This window comes from Vanellus vanellus (genome assembly GCF_965231255.1).
Source record: "Vanellus vanellus genome assembly, chromosome: 2".
NCBI classification, from domain to species: Eukaryota; Metazoa; Chordata; class Aves; order Charadriiformes; family Charadriidae; genus Vanellus; species Vanellus vanellus.
In genome coordinates this window covers 60,381,521-60,405,561 of record NC_138906.1, presented here as the reverse complement: position 1 = coordinate 60,405,561, position 24,041 = coordinate 60,381,521, and the positions used below count along the sequence as shown (strand labels likewise).

Genomic DNA, 24,041 nt, shown 5'->3' with positions numbered 1-24,041 from the left:
GTTCTGGTGCCAGACAAAAGGTATGAGGAAAAAAAAGAAAAGGCGCATTGATACTTTACAGACACCTACAAACCCAAGTCAGGCTATAAAAGCACTGATTTTTAAATCCAAATGCAGAATACTTCCCCAGTGTCAAGGAGCTCTTTCACATGACAACTGCTGGCCTTAGTTATCTAAAAGCTTATTCCTAGATAAACTATCCAATTACAGGGGTATAAATTATATTCAATCCAGAAAGGAAACAAACTTCCCTTCTCCCCTTTTCCTCAAAACTTAAGGGTCTGTCCTCTTACACTCAGGGAAGGGAGTGAGGAAGTAAGCTTTTATTCAACCAAGGGAGGAACACACCCAAAACAGTTTTTTCCTTATATTCTATTTTATATACATCTGTATTAATGCTTTTGGACTCCAGCTTCCTTACACAGAGCCTTGCTGTTGGTCTGTTTACTCCTTTTCCCTTCAAGCACAGAAACATTATTTCCTCTACAGCAGAGCAGTATTTCCTAGTCCTCATCCTCTCAGACTATCTAAAGTAGCCCCCATCGAGACAAGAGCCACTTTCACCAGCCCCACCAAAGACAGTGGTGGTTTGCCAACCAAGGCAGAAAGATTCATGCAGAATAGCGGAGATGCTCCCCCTTCCAGAGCCAAAGCTGAAAATTATAATAATGTTGGTACCTTAGAAGTGGAATATAATTATTGGGAGCAACTAGTTGACTCCACTATCAATCAGGGACTAGAAATTAGTTCTCTTAACGTTCTATTCAGGAATCCCGCCCAAGATAACAAACCTGAAACAGCCAATGTAAAACCATGTAATTCTTGCAACCACGTTCCTACTCTCAGAGAATAACTCACTGAATACATTTTATTCACAATTCTAACATTAGTCCTTTGAACCAGGCAGCAGCAAGCTGCAGAATATGGTTAGACTCTTGAGTAGTATTTTGGTAAGTATATACAAGCGCCTTACATGAAAATGAATTTAGCCCCTTTGGATGATAGGGGAGGAAAACTTAATGCAATCTCTGTCCTCACAGTTCTGAAAATAAAGGACGGCACAGTACATAGCAAATATACTCTTACCTGGCATGTGTTATTATGCACCAGATCACATAAGTCTTCATAAAAAAAAAAAATTTGAGAACCTTTTTGCATTTTGCTTTATGTAAAACAAAATAAATCAGTATTACTGAAAAACAGAATAAAAAAACCCCACAGCACTGCAGCTTGGAAGTTGCCCTTATCTTTTTTACTCGCTTCTTTCCAAAAGCGCTACTGGACCCAAAGCATAAATAAGATATTTTTAGAACTTCAGTGCATTTAAGTGAGAAGGATCAACATTAAAATACTGCTGCATTTCATATACCCTCAAACAAAAAGTGCCAAGAAAAACATGCATGTAACGAGACAGAAAGCTCTATTAATTCATCCTGTTCCTAGCATACACAAACAGAGCTTAGTTTTGATTTATGACCAATGCTAACTACTAATTAGCAGGCTTGGAACTGAGATACTAAGAAGTCTGTTCTGAAAGGCAAGCTAGAGTAGTTTTGACAAGCTTGAGTAGTTAAATTATCAACATAGTACAAGTCATAGTCACTATGCATAAACTCAAATATAGCCAACAGGGAATACAGAGACGGTTAAAAAAAAAAAAAAAAAAACACACACACCAAAAAACCCACACCACCTTTCAAAAACAGCATTATACAACAACATATATACACAAATAAAAAAGGTAAACTTTTACTGCCTTTTAGCAAACTTTATACTTTGCTGGGATTTTTTTATATTTATATATAAAATATTCACAGTTTTCTTTGCTACTTTGCAAGACTCTTACAAAAACAGCCAAAACACAGAACCGTAATTTCCATATCCAGGTTTACAAAAAATATAAACCCCATATTCCTATACTGAAGGTCTCTATACCTTCGAGTGAAATGAAACATCTCAAAATAGCTGAAGAAGGCAAAGAGCTTAGGAATAGCTTCCATGTATTCTTTTGCATTCTTTATAGCCATACTGGACTCTGAAAAGAAAACCAGTAAGTTCTGCTGTTCTGGATGCAGCTTATTTATTATGATCTATAGTTTTAGATGGACACTTCTGATTAAAATGTTATGCCAAACACCCTTCTTTGAAGCCAGTACACTGACACCACCCCCCCCCCAAAAAAAAAAAAACAAACCACCAAACACAGAGAGTTACCCAGAGGATTATTGAATGTATTAATGTATATAGTGATACTTTGATGACAGAAAGGGCAGGACCAAAACACATTTAAGGCTTAAAGAGAAACACCCAATGAGCTCATAAGTAACAAAAACGGCAAAACAGCTTCTGATGAAAGAGGTATGGAGAAGAATTTATGCTTATAAAAATTCCCCATGATACAATATTCAGACCAATTCCAAAAGCTTAAGTGGAACACTGGCAATTGCATTCATTCGGAAGAGAGTGTCTATGCACAATGCCCCAGGCACAGCAACCACCACACTTAGCCAGTCAAACAAGCCTCCCTCAACAGACCCGCTTTGTAACAAACTGTATTAAGTGGCATCTCATTTATCCTAACCTTTTAGGGAAACACTGTATACCACCTCTACCTCACTCAACCACATCATTGCGATGTGTCCTCTTATCCTTACTTGTTAAGGACTTCAGTCACCTCAAAAAAAGATCACAAAGACCTGTGGTATTCAGCACATTTGAGATAAGAAAAATCCTTGTGGGTAGCAGGGTACCGTGTGACAAACTCTTGTGGCATACTGCAAGAGGCTGAACAGAAATTTGCCTTTGTTAGCAGATCCCATCAAGGCAACTTCTCTATGAACCACAGCTCTCTGCCGTCCCTGCCTATCTTATCACCAGCCAGCCACATGGTTTCCACTTCTTCAGCAGCACCCAGCGCTAAATCTGAATCATGGGATTTGAACTGAGAGGACAGCACACAGCTGGAATATCTGTCCCAGTCACATTTTTCCCCACCTTTTTATCCATGGAAATTCAATTACTAATTATTTTTGCAAATCAAAATTTACATCTCAAGATTAAGCCGCAATACAAGAAATTTCCTTTGTCTTCTGTTTTCACCTTCCCTCTCAGTACTTTCCCACCTTCGCACCCAGAATATCAAGTCCTCACTTTCTCCCAGAATAGCTTAAAGAACCACAGCTTTTGCTTGCTTCTAGAAGCAGATAACTCTGAAACTATACATATGTTTTGACATATGCAGTCACTTTGTTAGAGTATGTGGAAAGAGCTAAAGATGTTTTTGAACAGTAAGTAATAAAAAGCCTTCCGGAAATGGTCCAAAGTACACCAACAAAAAAGCTGCAGCCAGAAACATCAGAAACAGGATCCCTACAATTCACTGGACATGAAAGGATGCTAAATATACTCAACAGTACTGCTATGACACAGCAGCTTGAACAAAACAGGTAGATAGGCATGTAAGATACAGCCCTTGATCTTCCATTCTCAGAAGCATAAACATAATCAAGGCATAATTTAACTAAAGAGTCATATGTGATCATCTACAGAAACAAAAATGGTCTTTTTAGTTATCTTAGTCTTCTTAGCCAGAAAACAAAAATTTCTCAGTTGCTTATTTCTCCTTTATTTTTTAAAAAAATCTCATTTAAAATCTCCTCACTGTATCAAGAAAACACAGCTGAGGTTTTTAAAATCCTTTGGCTCTATATGTAACAAAATCTATCATAAAACTTCATCTATGAAGAGGCTTTATATAAAAATCCAAAGGGGAGGGGAATCTTACACAGCAAATTGAGACTGCAGCTCATTAAAAGTAGAGAAGATGCATATTTATGCCTCTTCTTAAATTTATTGAGGTGTTCACGTCACTCAGACAACATCGTCAGTACTAGTACATGCACCAGAAATCTCTTATGTGAAAAAAAAAAAAGGTATTTAAAAAAGATAGAAAATGGGGAAAATTCTCAGGAGAGGAAATATACAGCAATTACTGCCAAACTAAATTTGGCATATACAGCCAACTCTCTAAAAGATACCACAATTTGCAATATTTCTAACTGTGCCAAAGTTAATCTTTTATCTTTTGTGTAGAGTTAAAAGTTCTAGAGGTTCTCAAATTCTTATCTAATAAGAGCCAGCCTCAAGCTTCATCTAAAGTACATTGACAGTGGGTACTGACAGAACAATGTGTCTACCTGAAGAAAACACAGCTTTTAAGAGGTGACGCTTTTTCTAGGAAGTACTGACTCTTCTAGTACACCTGCAAAAGTCTAGTTCTCAGTAGCTGGACAATTACCAAACAGCTTTCTCCTCCTTATTAAAAACCTACAAAAAACAGCAAGAAAAAAAATCAAAACCAAAAAAATTCCACCACTGTATTATCCATTGGATAGGGAAGGTGGTTCTGGAGAATCAGAAGTTTTACAGCCAAGGACAGGGATGAAAACACAAATTAAGCCTTTAACCACTTACTGGGGAGAGAAGGCGACTTCAAGAGGGAGCACTCCATAAAGCATGAATATTAGCAGCACATAGAACAAGTTAAGGAAATGCCTTCCCAAACCCACAAAATACAGTCAGTAAAGACCCATCTTTACTGAGTCTAGGGCCCTAACCTTAGTGCTTATTTTTGCATTTGGCAAGTCAAGACTGACCTAAACTTGGAAAGATATATCTAAATTAAACAGCTTAGAAACATACAAACAAGTAAAGAACACACCATCATTAGTGAAACATGGCTGTTGGGCATTCTTTTAAAAAAATATTATTTCATTTAATAAACTATTATTTAAATATTAATCATATTCAACATTCATTAAATTGATTTTACTTTTTTTTTAAGCTGACAGCACCAGTCAGTTAAGGAAACTGGTTAAATACACAATGTTGACAAACATAACCTTATTTGAATAAGCAGAAAAAATTCTCTGCATCTGCCACCAGCTCATCTTACTAGTAAGAAGAAGCCTTTCTTGTTATGCTTTTTGATGGCACAAAAAATGATGCAATAACTATCAGTTTTAAAATGCCAAAGGAATAAGACAATCAACTACAGGTTTACTTATTAATTGTATCATCTTTTCTTTAAGAGTTTATTAAAAAAAGACATACATCAACAAAGGTCTTCACACTCTGCATATTCAAATTAGTGTCATTCAAATAAGAACTGTCATGTGCAATTTAATTGAATGCTAGTTTCTATCTGAGGCAACCCTATTTAATCTTCGATTAAAAAAAACCCTACTTTTTAATAAAATATTCACAGTATCTGGTTAATGAGAACTGAAAATGGCCTAACTTCAGCTGATTAGCAACTGCAAAGCATGCCAAGATACAAATTTAGCCAAAGAAAAATTCTAAAGGGTATTAGATTCACAGAGATTTCAGAATCCTTTCAAGCTGTCAACATCTTCCCTCACTTGAACTCTACTTCTAGTTGAAGTGGTATAAAAGCATTTTTGCAGTTCAGTCTTTTTTGAGGCAAAATGAAACCGCCTAAATGGTAAAACAAGAAAACTGAATGTTAAAGACTTCTATGAAGCATCTCATCCATATGATGAATCTCTAGATTATAATGTTGTCTGTCTCTAGAAATGCATGGACTATCAAGTTAACATCACAAACTGATTTGACACAAACATTTGTCAAGTAATTTTAATAACCAGACTGGAGAGCCTATGTTTCATCAGAAGTTCAAGAGTACAACAGATACCAGACTGCTGTATACATTAATTTATTCACCAAGACACGTGCATGCATTGGACCAAATATGCTCTACCATACCTACATTACCAAAATATGACTGTGCAGTGAACATCAGCAGGATAATCCAGCTGGATTTGACCCTTGGCTTTCCAAACAGTAGTGTACAGTAATAAAATAACCTGTAGAAAAATGAACTGACATTTTGCATAAACTCAGGATTTTGTTTTTCCCTTGCCTTCCTCCACTTAAAACCTATATTGCTTCTCCAGATACTACATCGCCATAGATAAGATACAAAAGACCTTTCAGAAAACTCCAGTATCAACTGTGACCCCAAGTACAAGGAAAAACTAAAAAAAAACCAAAACCTAGCCTGAAACACAATTGCTCTTTCAGCATCAACATAAAGTCAGAAAATTGCTCACTATCATTTTAAAAGAATTCAATAAGCCTTATTGATAAGAGCTATGTACAGAACTTAAAACCTTTGGTCTGACCAAGTGCCCCATACCAGCACCTTCCTGAAACGCTCACAAACTGTCATCAACTGCGATCTCAAAATGGAACCTAGCTTATTGTATCTAACCCAATATCCTTCTCCTGACAGAGGACAAAAGAACATGCCGAAGAAAATACCCATGAACGTACTTCGAACTGGGGCTGAACCCAATGACTTTGAGAGATTCCATCCAACCTGAAGTATTGCATGATTCTGTAAAAAGGCATGCAAGCAAGCAGCGATATTTCCTTGAAATACCATTTATCTCTCAAAGTTTATGCTGCTAGTTGATAGAGATCTTCATTTTGACCTCTTAACAACATATGCCTGTGGGAAGCTACAAACAAAACAAGAAAGCAAGCATCATCTATAGGCAGGCTCTGATGCTATTAAACTCAAAATTTATTTCTCAAAAACCAAAGGCACCGACTTCAGTTAGTCACAAACTCTGAACAAGAGATGGCTGCTTAACACTTATTAGCAAGAGGGCTATTCTGAAGCCTTTTAAAAGCACTCTATAGATGCACAGCCAGGAGACTGCAGGAGGCATTCAACTGGAGACGTCTCCAATTGTCTTTACAGATACCTGCTTTCTCCAAATTAGTACTATGTCACGATTTCAGCTACTGTCATTATGCTAATCGTCTTTCTGATTTCCTGTATTTTCTACTTATCCTGCTGTTTGAATCCTTGCCTGATCTCAGTCAGACACTCAACACAATTTAATAGGCATTAGAAAACACAATTACAGCATTCTACACTGTGCCCCAAAAGCAAATTACTTCTTAGAAGTTAAGTTTATTTTTAGTAAAAGAACAGACAGAAAACTTCAGAAGAGTGCCAGAACTGAGGGACAAGAAGATATATATATATATACACTGCCTAGAAGTTTGTTTGTTTGTTGGTTACATGCTACAGTTGATGTTTTGAACTTGTAGGTCTCAACTAATTTCTAATTAGACAGCTGTATAAAAATGTTTTGCAATTAGTTGTAGAATAAATGCTTTTGTTGTTACTTAAAGCAGAAGCTGGTTTTTTGAGCAGAACCTCAAATAGTCCAAGTATCTACAAAGTACATAAAATATTTCCTCTGAGGCAGTTTTATTTTATTCTGTTATCTGAATGCTTGCCATTTGACATAAATCAACCAAAGCAGATAAATTCACAGTAAAATAAAAATTTGGACGCTGCCCTCTGTTCAAACCATAGTCTAACAGTATATAAAAATCATATCCTTTTATTTACTGTATGGACTGAAATAATTGTGATAATTCAAGCCAAATTGTTCCAATTCAAGGAATACTTAAGGCTAAAATCTGGCTCGATCATCCAAGTCTCAACTCACTTCTTTCATTCAGTCTCTGAAAATGTTTCATCATAGAGAGTGACCTCACTATTAAACAGTTCAACAACAGCAGGTAAAAGGACCAAAGTATACGGAGCAAGAACTGTATTTCAGAAACACAGTGTGCATTTCCTCATAAGAGAAGTACAGGGATTTAGTTTTCCAACCACTATACTGTCTTATTAATTCACTTAATAGACTAAGTAACATGCATTATTGGATTAAGCTCTACCTTTATTGTAGCAGAAGCAGGTACTGATTTTGCAAAATCACTGACAGAGGACACTTCCCTGCAGTGGTATTTGGTTTAGTTTTTTAGCCTCAGTTACTCAGGAAGAAGTAGGAGACAAAATATATACTGTAAAATATACTGTAAGCACCCCAGACCATAAAAGAATAAAATTGAAAAAATTCCAGCACAACTTTACAGAACAAGTGAATATAAAGTGCTGTTTTATCGATACAGTACTCTACATACAGGAGGGGATTTGGTGTAACAGGCAAGATTGTGCTCTTCAAGGTCTGACTTTGCCAGGGTTTCACTAAAGTTAATCAATGGGCCACAAATGGTAGTGCTGTGGAACATACTCGGGGTGTAGGACAAGAGGCTTCACTCCTACTTCTCAGGCATTAGTCCCCTCATGCAGGCTTCAGAGTACATGGAAACAAGGTCATTAGGATTTTGTTTAGCACTATTTCTTTCTGCATCAGAAGACTAATACTAACAAAGTTACCTTTGGTATTTTCAGAGCAAGGAGTGCCATACACTACACCTCTACAAAAAGATGATATGATTTCTTTTCACAACTACATTTCTGTTGCTGGGAGCACAGAAGAATGGTTAGCCACAAACCAGTGGAATCATCTCAAAGCGTTCTACATTCCCCAAGTCTTTTGCCAGAAGTCTGGAGATACAAGATTAGAATTCTGGTGAGCAAAATGTAGTTAGTGCAGAAGGGAAATCTCCCCTAAAATTAATTAAAATTAAAATTGAAACTCTCTTATGTTGCTAACCTCTCGACAGGTCATTAAGCAAAATATCATCACATGTTATCCAAGACAAAAGAAAACTGGTGTTCAGAGTCAAGCTTGTCTTCAGGTCCTTTGAAGAGCTCTTTCTGGTATTTACTTGTGCCATCCTACATGAAGACAATGGTATTTTTACTTCAGGGTATTGCATTAACTGCTCAAAGGCCTCTTTGACAGACTGTGCCACTTGTCCTGTAAAGCATTTTCCGGGGCTGAAAAAAAGAAAACAAACCAAATCCCCTTCATCAATGGCAGATGTAAATAGCTAATAAGGAAAACAGTAAAGCAAAAATAACCAGAAACTGACAATAAACTTTCTCATACCTTAAACCAAGGAAGAACAGATGGTAGAAGAGTTACTGACTTTCAAGACAACCAAAAATGTTTATTCTCAGAAAACCTACAGCTCCCTTCTAAAGTTTCTGTCCCACGCTGCAGTTAGCAATATCTCCTCATCAGAAAAACTAATTTAGATGCGAAGGCAAATTAATGGATCACAGTTTAATACAGATACAAAGTAGATGTTTTGCAGATTTACATTACAGGGTTTGAGGAGATACTTGCAGATGAAAGCTCAACTAGGTCTTTACCAGAACATTGTATCACAGGGGAACCATTCAGACCTTTCATGAGACAACTTCAGAATATTCCTGAGATTACCTGATGTGTAACAAAAAATCAGATTACTCCAAAAGAATACAAATCCAACTACATTTGTTGCAACAGTTCAAAATCCTTTAATTAGTGAACTGCTGGTCTGACTGGTGACAACCAGAGCCTTGATACGGGCATTTCTGTCACAGTAGAAAAACATTACGTTTTGTTATATCACTAGCAAATAACATTTAAGGTCAAAAAATACAGGTCTTAAATGAGACTAGATCACGTACAGCAAGTTCCAAAACAGTGGAATAAACTGAAGATCAATGTTACTTGCTTGTAAAACACGTGGTTCCCTACCATGTTTTTGAATACAAAGCACAGTATTTCTGTCTTGAAAGACAGAAGACATGGGCAATGTGGATCAAGGCAGTAATAGTAACGGATGCATGCGCGCAACGAATTCCTTTTGCTGCTCCACGCCATTTGAGCTTATCAAGTGTCACTAACTGTTTATCTGGCAATTATATTTTTCAGCAGTGGTTTGTTTCACAGTTCTTCGTTTTAACACAATGATCGTTAGCCTGTACTGCAAAGTGCTCCACAGACATCCAACAACTCCTTTCAGACCACTGACTTACTATTTTTTAACTGACTTGGCAAGAGAAAATGGACCCAAGATTCAGAATTAGCCCATAAATTCAAAACTTAACATACAAATGACTTCAGACTGCAAAATTGCTGTTTTAAAAAAAAGCACTGCTGTTTGCAGTTAGAGATGTCCCCTGGGAATGCTTCAGATTCTTTTCAAATAAGCAAGTTGTCACCTTACATAGAAAGCAGCACTACTTCATGCATCCCAAGTAGTGAAATAGCAGAGCCAGATGCTGTTAGAACTGACACTTGTTGTCCTTATCCAGCCTGCATTTATTTGTGCCCTTCCATCGCATTGCTTCTCGTTCTGCGGAAGGCCAAGAGTTTAATTCCCTTAAATCACAGACCATTTCTGCCCTTCTGGAGAAGCATCTGCCCCATGAAAAACACTCATTTAGCCTTCACAGCAGAAGTTTTATGACCAGAAATATCAGAATGACGCACTTCGCATTAGGTTTGTCACACTTATAGTTTTTAATACAAGATCTCAGCATAATTTCTAGCTTAAAGCCTCATCGATAATGGAAGGCAAAACATCAGCGATACAAAGCCAGAACTGCTTTTGAAATTAGCAAGTCAGAAACCTCCAAAAGCACTTTCACTTCAAACTATGGAAGGAACTATGTTGAATAGCATCATTACACACTTAATACAGCTTATATCAACACCGACAAACTTAGCACCATTCCAAGATAAAGTGTAAGAGTTCTTACATTTGTGCTCTTGGTATACATAAAACTACCTACAGTGAAAAATTGGGATGGAAAAAAGGCTGACAAGGACTCGGACAAATCTGATGAAACAGTCAGCTTCAGCAGCCTTTCTCACCTCCAACCACTGATAAGTCTAAATATTCTGTCGTAAGTATTCTTCTTAGAAGATATTCATTCTCTTTAATAAAAGAAATTCTAGACAAGAGTATGGTATAGATGCTCATTTGTCAGTAAATGTGCTCAGAAGCTCAACAGAAAAACATTCGAAAACCAAAATGAAAGTTACACACAATACTACATACAGAAACACACTGGAAAAAGGAACAACATTGAAGAGCTTCAAACAGATTCACAGTGAAGATCTGAACTGACTATTGCAAAATCAGCCAGAGGGAAAACATGCATATTGAATCAGAAGAGTCACATTTAATGGGTCACTGTGGCATTACTACAATTGGAAGTTTAGCCACAAAATACTCCATCCAAGAATATCACTTTGGTTACAATATTAACCTTTTCATTCATGAAATTGTCAGCATTTCTAGATACAGCAGGCAAGCCGAACATTTTCAGCCAACAGGAAGAAAGACACAGTTTTCAACTCATACAGTATTGATCTATACAAAAACCTGACTTCTACTTTGACTTTCGCTCCAGGCTTGTAGCAAAGATGGCCCCAAAAACAGCCCTGTAGTAAACTGGCACCTGATTATCCAGGGCTAAGGAACTGGAAACCATAATAGTGTGACTTCTAACAGGTCACTGCTTACAAGATGTGCAACATTTAGCTCACACCGTACCAATGCACCATGACAGCTCACGACAATCTGTTGTCTTTTGAGGGTAGAATCAAAAGTAGTGTTGGCTAGCTGGTAACCAATTTAAAAAGTAAAACATATAGATTAGTTAGGTACCTTTCTCCAAGATGTGTTTAAGTTCACACATTACATCTACAAAAGTATAACTAGATCATCATGCAGCGACTATTCTTATTCCAATACACAAAAAAAACCCCAAACCCAGTCTCTTTCATTTCAGTTAAATTGCAACCTACAAACCTGTCACCAAAAGCAACAAGGACCAGGTTCAAATGCTGATCTCCCCATAATGAACAAGCATACTGTAATATATGAAATACCAACAGAGTAACTGTGTTTGTGTGCACATGCACACACATTCAGGTGTGTAAAATCAGCAAGGACATTTTAGTTTTGAGATAAAATGAAAAACTGGTAAGGTAGGATAATGAAAAAAATCACCTAGAGCAAAAGTATTTATGTAGTTTGAAACATAGCAAAAGTTACAACTGGCCTGAAGACAGCTAATATCATGACAAGATTAATTATGTAGGTAAGTACTGAAAAACTCCATAAGCTTAAAAAAAAAGACAGTGAGGATGACACCTACACAATGCAAAGTACAGTATTTCATTAGACAGTTTTCATTAAATTCCCCGAATTAATCTATTTGAGACCCAAATTTACAGACTGAGAGAAGTAAAAGAATTCATACCATTTGTTAGAAGACTGACAAGGAAATGACATATGAAATAGAAAAAAGAAAATGTTTCAAACAGAATCCTCACTTGTTTAAAGAAACAAAAGCCAATTAGGTTGCAGGCAGATTTTTGCCAAATTGTGGGTTCACATCCACACACTTAGGCAGAAGTCTCGTCACTCCAAAACCTTTGCCAGAAAACAAACAAAGAATTTTAAAAGATAAATTCGGCTCTGACCAAAATACTGCTACACAAGAAACAGTTCAGTTTAGTTTAAATACAACTACCAAAACTTTACAAAACCTTTTCTTAATTTTTCAAAGCAGTATTTTAATATAATAATACTTGGTACTTGACGTTAGCTATCAGAACTAAAATTCACATGGCAGCAAGCATCCAGTAAGAGATACCATACTGAAGGTGGCTTTCATATAATCTACTCAAGAAGCTTCAAATCCAAACAGTTAATAAAGAAAAAAAACCCAAAGACTGTTTAAAAGTTGTCCAGTAAGCACTACAATTCCAATTAATGTTGTAGTTGCAAACAATGAAAAACTGAGAATTGAAGAGTAATCATTTTAAATACCAGCTTCAGTTCTGGCCACTAGAGTCTTTTTGCACCATTCTATACAAGCCTAAGCTATTGCACAGTGAAGGAAATGTTTAAAACGAGCTTTACAAAAATTAAGATAAAAAATGTGTTTTTTTCATATTAAGTGATTAAAAACCACTATGCTATAAGCAACTTTTGAGAGTATTTGAAGAGCTATGGTTTCTAGATAAGCTCAAATAGGTAGATTAACTGACCTTTCCTGCCACTTAGTTTCAACAATAATACACTGTAAAAAGTATCTCTTCCTCCATCAGGTTTTAGACTTTGTGTAAGTTTCTTTCCCCAACGCTGGAAAAAGGCATAGGAAAATACCACAAAAGAGGCAAGAGCAAGCACACTGCAAACAGTATTTCATTACATTACAAAAGAAAGGGGGGACATACACCAAAAAAAAAACCACCAAAACAACAACAAAAAAAAAACCAACACCCAAGCAAAAAAAAAAATACCCATACAACCAAAGAAGTATGAGAGAATTCTCTAATTGAAGCCAAGTAGTCACATGACTATATTTCAACCTCTCACCTGAAAGTAACTCTGTGGAAAATCATGCATTGCTTGCCAGTAAACTCACTGTTAGATTACTGACCTTTCATATCTTCAAGAGATATTCACTTCTTTTCCACAGAAAGATCTTCAGACTTCATCTATTCTGCCTTCTCAAAAAACCTTTATCAACTTCTTTCCACAAAAAGGAGTGATACACTATTGGTGAGGCCTTACTCCATCAACAGAGATTACTCCAGAGGAATGTGTCATCTCCAGGAATACCCAGGCTTCATTCTCAGTTCCACTGGTTTTCTACTTCTTTCATTTTTAACTCCGCCAATTCTCCTGCATTCAATATATTTTGCCTCAGCATCCTCATCAGGTACACATAAGTATTAAGCTATCAACTTTAATACTCTGTAGACATCACCGCTGGAACACAAATCCACAAGAACCAGTACATGAAAGGCAGTAATTTTTTTTTTTTTTTTTAAGGTTACAAAATTCTTCAGAGTACCTTATTTCTGTAACTTCACTGAAATCTCATAATTCTGCCAACAGAATACCTACAACTTAAAATCTTTTTTTTTTTTTTTTAAATCTACTTTCCTAAGGGAGCCATATCTGCTACACAACAGTTGAACCCAGACTACTACTTTTCTTTACAGAAAGAGTACCCGGGTAACCGAAAGCATGCTGTCTAACCTGGCCCTAGCCCACTGGCACAGCAGTACCGGGCAGGCAGTTAGCTGTCGTGCAAGTAGCCCAAAATGGGCTGCAGCCAAGGTTGTAGCACAGAACATGTGACAGTTTTCAGAGGATGATAGAATTGGAGGAATTGAGGTATTTTGAAGAAGTTACAGGGGAAAAGAAGGCAGCACACACACTGAAGAAATAAAAAAGGCTTTGCTAGTTCTTTTCCATAATATGCTTTTACTTTTTAAGATATGTATGCCAGTGTACACCCCTGAGCATATACAAAAGGAAAGGCTCCATAACCGATAATGCAACGGTGTAGCCCAGGGAAGCTAAGAACTGACTGGAAAGGTCAAAACTCACTTTTTTTCCTCCAGCAGATTTAAAAGAAAGCATGTTTTAATTTAAGATATATTTGTATGGTAGTAGAGTCTAGAGGCCCATAAAACAATGGCAAAATTAGGCAACTAATACTCAGCAATAATACTTCACTGCTCCTAAGAAACCAAAGGCCAAGCGCAGATACTTTAATTAAGAGCATTTCAAATCACAGCAACTCAACAAGAACTGGGAACATCCCAATACAGTTTCTACTAAATTGTACTGCCTATTCACAGGTTATTTTTCACTTAATTATTCTTCCTATCTTGCCATATGCTTAATGATTTTGTTCCTGGCTTTTAAATTAGGGGGGAAGGATGTCAGACTAGCAAAGAACAAGTAGCTGTGAGCACCTGAGGCTCTTGGTACCACTGGTTGGCTTGATAAATAAACTGCCCCAGAAAGTGAAAAAATGAAAGGGGTAATTCTAATCAGACCATGATCCATCACCAGAAGATACCAGTACTAAAACAGTTCATCTTCTTCAGTGAACAATAAAAGCATTTTAAAATCAGAGTACGCTTTTTCTTTAATATAACTTCAAGTCTTGCAAAATACAGCCCTTTCCTTTCCATCCATGCCAAAAAGCCATGTTTAAACCAAAACATTTGAGTGTACATATAATTACAAACAAAACACTATGACAATACTGCATGGCATTTTCCTTTTAGTTGTAATCTACAGGTGATGTACAAGGCTAAAGCGACAATTAGAAAACAAAACAGACAATTTACTATAGGAGAGGTTTCAAAACAGTTTTCAAAGTCAAAGCTACCACGTGGTTGTTCAAGAAATAGAAACTCTGTAGAAAGGTCCTCTGGAAAGTGACTTGACTGTGTTCTACACTTTGCAAATCAGATGATTTAAAAAAAAAAAAATAAAAATTAAGAGTCCAACCCCTTTAATAAGGCTCATGAAGCCTGAACATCTTAAAGGATATAGCTCTAGGAAAAGCCACCCCAAGTAATTATTCTTAAGTACATAAAATCTGCAGGAGAAAAATTTTTTTTAAAATTATAGTTTTGCACCTACTTGTGTGGTGATTCAAGTCACATTGCCAGCGCAATTTCAATACAATAACAACAAAAACAGGGATTTCCTGATTCAGTGTTTAGAAAAAAGATGCTGAAAAGCAACTGCTTGTCTACACCTCATCACACTAAGACAAAAAGAAAATCTCACACTCGCTACTTAAGCAAGTGTAATTATATTAATAAACAGATATAACTACAATTTCACAATTCAGATTCTCTAACTGTGAGCTACTAACTGTGGTAGTATTACTTCTGGAAGTTTTCTTTTCTTAAGCATCTAACTTAAGTATGTACTTTTCTGCAAAAAACCTATACAGCAGAGAAATACAGAGAATACACTTTGGATTTCAAACAAACCAAATATTTACATTGGGTTCTCAAGCTTTTCAACAACTATCCTATACTTGAAGAGATTACACAAGATTATGAAGGAAGCAGCCTCCCGAGGCAAACTTGACATTTTTTCCACTGGTGAGCTTTAATATTTCAGATGTAGAATTAGTTGCTTTAAATTACTATTTAAATGTCTTCTTTTGAAAGCATCTAGAATGAATCTCAGTTTCATGCATATTTCTGCTTACTTTATGTCTTATCCTCAGAGGATGCAATTGTTAGTTTTTGTTCTACAAAATCAAGTCATTTCCAAAGTAGCATGATTTAAACTACTGATTAGCCTTTTAGAATACGACTAATATGAAATTCATTGTCTCATGAAGATTTTAAAGACAAATTAATGTCCAATGACAACTGATCAATAAGGAAAACAAAGGGCTATTTCAGTCTTCAGATTCTTAGGAAAAGTTTAGAAACACTACCAAATGAAACAATACAACTTAGAAAAAACTTAAATACAGTTAATAAGACAAACATTGAAATCTTTATTATGGCTAAATATTATAGAGTAATCCCAGTTCCTATTAAGGTTTAACAACTTTATTATTAACTTTTCAATGATTCTTAAAAAATGAAAAGGATACTTTTAACATCAACTTTTTGTGTTTAGCTCATAGTTCATAAACATTTCACCCTTCAGTTACATTTAATGTAAACACCAAACCACCTGGAAATTAGCAACTATATTTACAGAAAAGATTTCATTAGCATTAAAAGCTTCAAATAAAATAATATTACTGAGTCCTGACTCAAACAGCAAGTTACAGGACAGAGCGCTGCTCATGTAGCTGAAATGGAGCCACTTCCAAAGCAATGCCCCCAACCATCTTAGATTAGCTCAGATAAGGAGCTTTTATGTCATGAACCTGTTCCAGTAACTATACTCTAGGCTATTCAACAACTACTCGCTCAGCCTTATGCATGCCCAAATTTAAAAGCCCTCTCTCCAGCTTCACTGGCACAACAGAAGCGCAGGAAGCCACCACACACTGCTATGGGCAGCTCCATCATTTTCTAGGGCAATGACAGTAACTCAGCAGGCTGGGACATATACATTTTATGGAGTACATTCACGCTTTATGCACAAGAAAGGTCAGTTTTACAGAACCTATCTCCCAGCAAAAATTCTTACTGGAAACAGTGTCAGATCTGTTAGATGCTGTACTTACTACTTCCTCAGTGACAAATCTCTTACATAGTTAAACTGAAAACTGAATCATTTCTACAACAGTCAGTACAGCTGTACAACCATACTGGCAAGTCCCCCCAGAACGCTGATCTGGTGACTTTTTATACTACATATTTCAAGACAAAGCAGCCAGATATCACACTACGCACATCTATTAAATTTAACTGATTCCAGACTAAATGTACAACCAGATAATAGTTTCTATACAAATGCATTATCTGCAATATCAAACCTCACAGACACCTGAAAACAGCTGGACACAGAGATCATAGATCCCAGACGTGATTTATTTTCTTCCATGTACCTGTCTAGCAACCACAAGCATTGTTTTTCTCATTTTTAATTTCACAACAAACAGGTAACATACTGATACTGAAGTACCTATAAATAAAGCATAGCCAGCAGAGTAGTAATTGTCTAATCTACAGTAAAAAGCAGCCATGCACACATGACTTTTGGTAGTAGAAAGAGGAAGAGAATATTTTAGATTATCTCCAAGATATGATATACATATTCTTATTCAGTCAGCACTGACCATATAAAGATTAGCTCTAAATTCTAAAACTTTTAAGTTTAGATAATAAGTATAGATAATTCCATTTATTACTACAGAATTGCAGCATACTGTCAGCTAAAGGTCTCAAACCAAGTCAGAGTACATTATCTCAATAGATAAACACAGCAATAAATAACTACAAGTCTGAGAATCTAATTGCATGTTACATTACAATGTTTACCAAAAGTGATCAGTAATACACGAATTATTTCACCTTCATATTAAAAACAGATGTATTTTTTCAGGGCATACTATTACCAGACACATCACTGAAAATAATTTCTCCCCCCATGCCCCTCCCCAGATGTTAGAGTACTAAAAGATCTGCCATCATTTTGTTTAAACACTCACTTTCAAGTATCCAATTTCTATAATTGGAGGTTGGAAGGAGAGATTTAGATAAATTTTTAAGTCTTAGTAGTAAGTACAAAAATATTAAAAGTAAAACTATTAACAAAATTTTCAGATCAACATCTTATTTTCAATCTAGTTTTGGACCAACCTTTCTTCGAGACAGCCACAATTTTCCACAGCTCTCCTAAGTGCAATTGCATTAGGCTGTACTACAGGCAAATGTAGAGAACACCAAGGTAATTTTTACACACTTTCTCCAGTTCTAATACACCACTACATCTACTACTTGTGCTTTAAGTGACTTGCTTTTTGCGAGAATGAAACTTGAAAGTACAAATTATATCCCATTCTGAAATAATACTTTATGAAGACAGTTCTCTCCCTTCCTCCTCCATTTTTCCTGCACATGGCAGAAAACCAAATTTTAAGACTAAAGAGTTTTGTACCAAATAATAAATTATGTACTTGGATGCTAGATTACAAAGGAACCTGTAATCAAGTTCCAAAAGAAAAAAACAACCCTGAAATTTTAAAATTTTAACTCACTTCATAATCAAAAGAAAATTATAAGTGATCTACAATGAGTTTTCACCAATTTGACCTTGATTTCTAACTCAGTCAAGAGTACTATTAGGTAACATGTTACATGTACAAAATGACTGCTCAAGATATCCATTGTATTGATGACAAAACATCAAAGCATTATCAAACTAGCCAAATCACAAAAGATAAAGGTAGACCTCAACAAAGAGACAGGTGGCTATTATTAAACATTTAAAAAATTGTTATTATTATTTTAATGATTAGCATGTCAAAACTGAGTCACATATCCAGTATATACATATCAGTTACACACAAAGGTACCCAACCTTAATAACAGTCTACTATCATATGAGTACTCCAAAGAAGCGGGATTGGGGGGGAACTGGATGTCCTAGCAGGAGATGACAATTTGGGTCATCACTGAAGCCTAAATGAACCACTGCGCATGGCATTATTCATCCATACTAACTAGTTTCCCATTCTCTGCAGTCCATAGGGAAAGCACTGTTTACATTTGGTTTTCTTTGCAACCATACAAACTAGAAAGGTTTGTTTAAATTAAAGCTTTGATTCTGTAGCACAGTTTTGTGGTCACAGAAGTGTAGGATACACAGGATCCTGCTGCCTGGTTACATGCAAGGAAAGATTTCAACTTTACTTCTGGATCGCGGTTTACTGTGTTGCACTCAATTGTAAAAGCAGTGCAATGTTTTTATTCAAATGAAAATCCAAGTTCAAACTACTTCTACTGTGTCACACTTGCAAGTCCCATTTTAGACTAGATTCACACCAAACTTTTTTCTTTGGCTGTACAAACTATACAGTTCTCATTCTTCATTCTCCTCCTCATCTACCTGCATATCAGAACACATGTTCTTTTTAAACACTCTAGATTTAACAGTCTAGAAGAGGAAGATCCATATTTTCTCATGAGATCACTACATCATCATCACCACAGATTTTTAAGAACTATGTGAATATACTTCTAATGATCACTACTCGAAACAAAGAAAGAAACTTACCTACTACCATGAGTGTGAATTCAAATCCTCTCTTCACAGACTTCCGGTAAACTTGATTTGGAAGATTTGCAAACCCCACATATCCTTCAAGGTTCTTCTGTTGCTAAGGCAAGAGATATTTAGGAAAAAGTTAAAAGAAAAGCTTGTAGCTTCCTACTTGTATTTTTTTTTAGTTATTTAAACGTTCCCTTCATTTTCACATTTGTAGAAATGTGCCAGTCTACTCAACCTCTCAATAACCTAAGCTGTCTAAATCAAAGACAGTGCAATGAACTAAAACAACAAATAAGAAAAATTGATTTTTTTTGACTGGATAACCAAAAGACTGGCACAGAAAGTTAGCTATGCTAACAGTATTTTGAGCGAGTACAATTACTGCATTATGACTGTGCAAGCATCAGAGTATACAAGCACAGACAGACTAAAATATAATCAACTTTTTTCCAACGACCATTTGAAATGCAGGCAAGTAGTACAAGCGGAGCTCTCCTATACTCCCAAGAGTCATGGTGGTACTGCCCCAATATGATGGGAACCAAATTGACACCATCTACTTCTGGGTTACACAATTGGAGGACTTCATGTTAAATCTAGATCTAGAGCTACACTGATGCAGCATGCATTGCAACAAATCCTCCACATAGGCAGAACTTCAGTTGCCTTGTACTGTGAAGAAGTTATTCAAAATATTGCCTACTATGAAAAAAAGAGGAGAATTTTGGATGTTAGCTATTACTTCTTCTCACCACACTAATGAAAATGTTGAAGATCCTTACAATGCCTCTCCCTCACTGTATTAGACCCAGAGATGCTCCAGAGATCAGCCATGCTACTTTTAAACCTCTCTTCCAGTAGAGTCCTAGAAATGTGTTTGATATCGCAGTAGGCCTGAGGATTCTCTTATGAGACAAGACAGTTTAGTTCTTTTACAGAGAATCTGAAAATACTTTTGGAGACAACTGTCTACTTAAAGCAACAAAAGGTACTGTTTCTCATGGAGCAATGATTTCAGCCTTTAGGCTTCACATCCATCCAAAGTTGAGAAGATGTGATTTGGTACTACCTCAATTTCAGAACAGAGAGTTACGTACATCCACAGACCTGAAGCACTGGCTACAAGCTTAAGACTATCTTCAAGAGGACAGAGGAATTCTAAAAAATAAGTAAAAAATAAATGTTATCTGTTCTACTACAGGCACTGTTGCCTCAGAACTCCTCTGTATGGAATAGAGTATGGTTAATTTAAGTTTGGTATGAGGTTTATTCATGCCTATTTGAATGGGTTTTTTTCTAAAATTGACCAAATGAACTTATTACAGTAATAACTCTTAGAGTTTAATTTTTTTTTTTTAATTAAAGGAAATATTCCTTGCAAGGATACAAAAACACTATCCCTTTTAAAGCACTGAATGCAGGAACTAGCTTTTTTGCAATCCAGCAGCACTAGTCAATGAACTGACTCTCTGCTTTTAGTCACATAACCGATTTCTTCATTTGGCAAACAAGCCATTAGTCTCAAGCAATGCTACACCACTACAAAGACACATTATACTGGTGCCATCATCAAATTTAAGTCTGAAAAGTCCAAACTTAGCAGGACTACTTCAAAAGAGATAGATTTAATCCTAGTGCAAATTAGAATCAGCTCTCATTTAGTGACGATACACTGCATCAATTCACCTTCAAGTTTAAAACAGGCAGTATCTTTGAACTCATTAACTCATACAGAATGAAAGAGGAACATCTAATGATAGCCAGCTAAAGCTAGGTGTTATAGTTTCAAGTTCAAAGACACACAATGCAACAAATGTTATTACTTCTCTAAATGTGGGAATGTTTGCCTTGTGCCATGAAGAAACTTTTTTTAAGATGCTTTTTGTTTCAATTCAGTCTTTGGTGCAGCAATAGTTTCATCTGAAAGGTTTCAAAAGATTAAAAAGAGTGAGCCAGGAATTTAAAAATCCAAAGACTGTTTTCCTTTTCCAATCTATTACTACAACTACAGGCAAAGAATAAAATCTATCACAACCTAAAACCCTGAACAAGAGCCAATGCTTCAGAGATATTACATGACATGCACATGGGTTCTTTTTAAGATATTAAAGAGCTCCTTAACAACTATTAAGGATATGCAATTGCTATTCATCCTACCAGATGTAACATCTAATCAGTCAGACACTCCTTATAGTTCTATTTGTCAACCATCTGCATCTTTTAATGTCTACATACCTTTTAACATGCATCATGCTTACCAGAAACAACTCACCCCCTCATTAATCCTAGGTAATACTTCTGCTTAAAAGAATGGGTTTACATGTAATTCTTGTTTTAAATTGTTTTTATTTCTCTTCCCTTCCCCTTCACATATAGCTCCACATTTAGGATGGTTTCACTAAGAACTTTAAGAATGCTGAGTATGAAATGCTAAACAAGAATAGATGGCAACTTTTGGGTTGTTTGCTCTGTTAAGTGGGTCTATAGCACTTACACCCACAATTTTAGATAATGAAATATAAATGTTACTAACCAGAAAGATGTATGAAGTTTTACACTTGGTATTAATTCTGTACTTAATGTGAGCATTTATACTCCATAGGAAAGAGTCTTTTAAAAAAAAACTCAAGTCAGACACCAGAGTCAGTTTTCTGGTATACCAATACCAATTAAAATTGAAGCTTTCAACATACCAATTTTTAAACAGTTGCATTTGTTCATAACTTTCTACTTCTAAACAGACCAAAACAAACTAGGAATTAATTTTCTTAAATTCCTGCAACAGCTTTTAAAAAAGTTACCTATTACTTTTTGTTGTTGTTGAAGCACTGACTTCCACTGTATTGATTATGGTGCCAGGTGAGATCTCGTTTCTAATACTTACAGTGGCTTCTCCCTTAAATTTTACCCCTTCTTGATTTTCAACCAGCTTCTACCTAAGCTCAGTTTCAGTTCACCTAATAAAACCCTAATGCTTCTTCTATTTCTACAATAACTGTAAAACACCTTTATCAAACTCATACTTACAGCTACTTTGTAAACAACACATTTCCATCATTTCCAGTGTTGAAGATATCGATAGAATACATCCAAAAGTAGTCCCGTAAAATGATGAATTTGAACCGTTGCAGCAACGAGTCCACACAGGTGCAGCAGCAATTCAGAAAGAGAAACAGGGGTGGTGTGAGGAGAGAAAGAAAAGGAAAGAAAGTTACTTACATTTGACCAACAGTTACACACAATGCTTAACATACAGTGGTTTATGTAACCTTAATTTCGTTTTATACATGACAGCTTCATTTCATGATAATACACCACACGACTGCCACACCATTTCATGATCAATACAGTTCGTTATTTGATAGTTCTTTTTACTCTAGTTATTCAGTGTGCATTTGTTTACCATGTGCTATCTGAACCTGGAATGGGTTCAAGGGTATTTATTTTCTTCAGCAGCGTTCACCAGAACATGTAATCTCATTTCACCACACTACTGCACAATATTTTTATTTTAGAGTGGAAAAAGTACAAAGATCAAAGCCATCATCATCCTCTCTTAGGATTTTGTATTTCTATGTCGCTTCATACATTCAGTGAACAGTGTCAATTCACTTGATTTGCAATATTGAGCATTAGAGCACTGCTGCAAATTTGGGCATATCTGTCATGGTTGAGCAGACAGAAAATAAAGAACAAATTAGGGGACACAAGTTAAGTGTCTGTTCAGCATCACCTAACTCCACGGATGACAAGAGATGAACGTTAGTTCTCCAACACAACACTTAGAATACTTTAACTACAAACCCTTATCACAAAGGCCCTCTAAATCTCTTCTCATGCTTGAGTATTTCAAGACACCAATACAAAAAGAAAGAGAAAAATAATACCAAAAATACCTCGATACCAAGTTCTAGGCCAGCAGTCAATGATTCTTCTGCACCCTAACATCTAATTTTTTAATCAATCCCATACTCTCAGAGGCTCAGAGCCTATTTTTAAAAAGTTTACACTACAGTTCAAAGTGCCACTGGGGTCCCCTTCTCCTTTTCTGCCTAATGGGACACGACCCTTCTGTTTTTACAGTTCCCGTCATATTCTATCAGTGTCCATAGCCATAATGATTCAGCTCATTGGGTACTCTGCTGCTGCACTCTTCAAAAAAAAAAAAAAAAAACAAAAAACAAAAAACAAAACAAAACAAAAAAAAAAACACCAAAAAACCACAAAGCACTGCCAATTAATGCCAGTCCCTCTGTGCCCTGCAGAGAGGTGGCCACAAGACACTCCATGTAGCTTTGGGAAGAGGACAGATGCATGTGCAGCAGAACTGGTGCAAGCTGTACATGCTGGGATACGACTAATGCTGCAGATCCTGCAGCAGTATGAATGCCCAAAGTTTTTGATAGCAATCAACCTAAGCACTATATTATATCATTTATCATGTTGCACATCATTACTTTCAACTTTGAAACAAGGTAGCATTGCCAAGCACAGACGACTTCTACATCAGCTCACCAAGTGCACAGGAGGGCCTGGTTCCCTACACAAAAACAGTATTATTAAACAGCACGGTTTTAGAACCATCATCCAGCAAGAACAGCCACACGGGTCAGACCAAAGTTCCTGCCTTCAATAGTGGCCAAAAACATACGTCTATGGTACCGCATACAACTGAGTAAACAGACAGCAGTATTTCTCTAAACACCTCCGCAGCTGCCAAAAATCTACCTCTC

General features: G+C 36.2%; 1 protein-coding gene across 2 annotated transcripts in view; it reads right to left on the bottom strand.

Moving 5' to 3' along the window:
* The window catches only part of SEPTIN7 (septin 7), a 63,165-nt gene extending 43,754 nt beyond the window's left edge, over positions 1–19,411 (bottom strand). For both annotated transcript variants that reach the window (XM_082479527.1, XM_082479528.1), the window contains exon 1: positions 19,315–19,411. In XM_082479527.1, the coding sequence (XP_082335653.1) occupies positions 19,315–19,324 (10 nt within the window). In that variant the 5' untranslated portion in view covers positions 19,325–19,411. The remainder of the gene's footprint in view (positions 1–19,314) is intronic.
* Between the last annotated feature and the right edge of the window lie 4,630 nt (positions 19,412–24,041).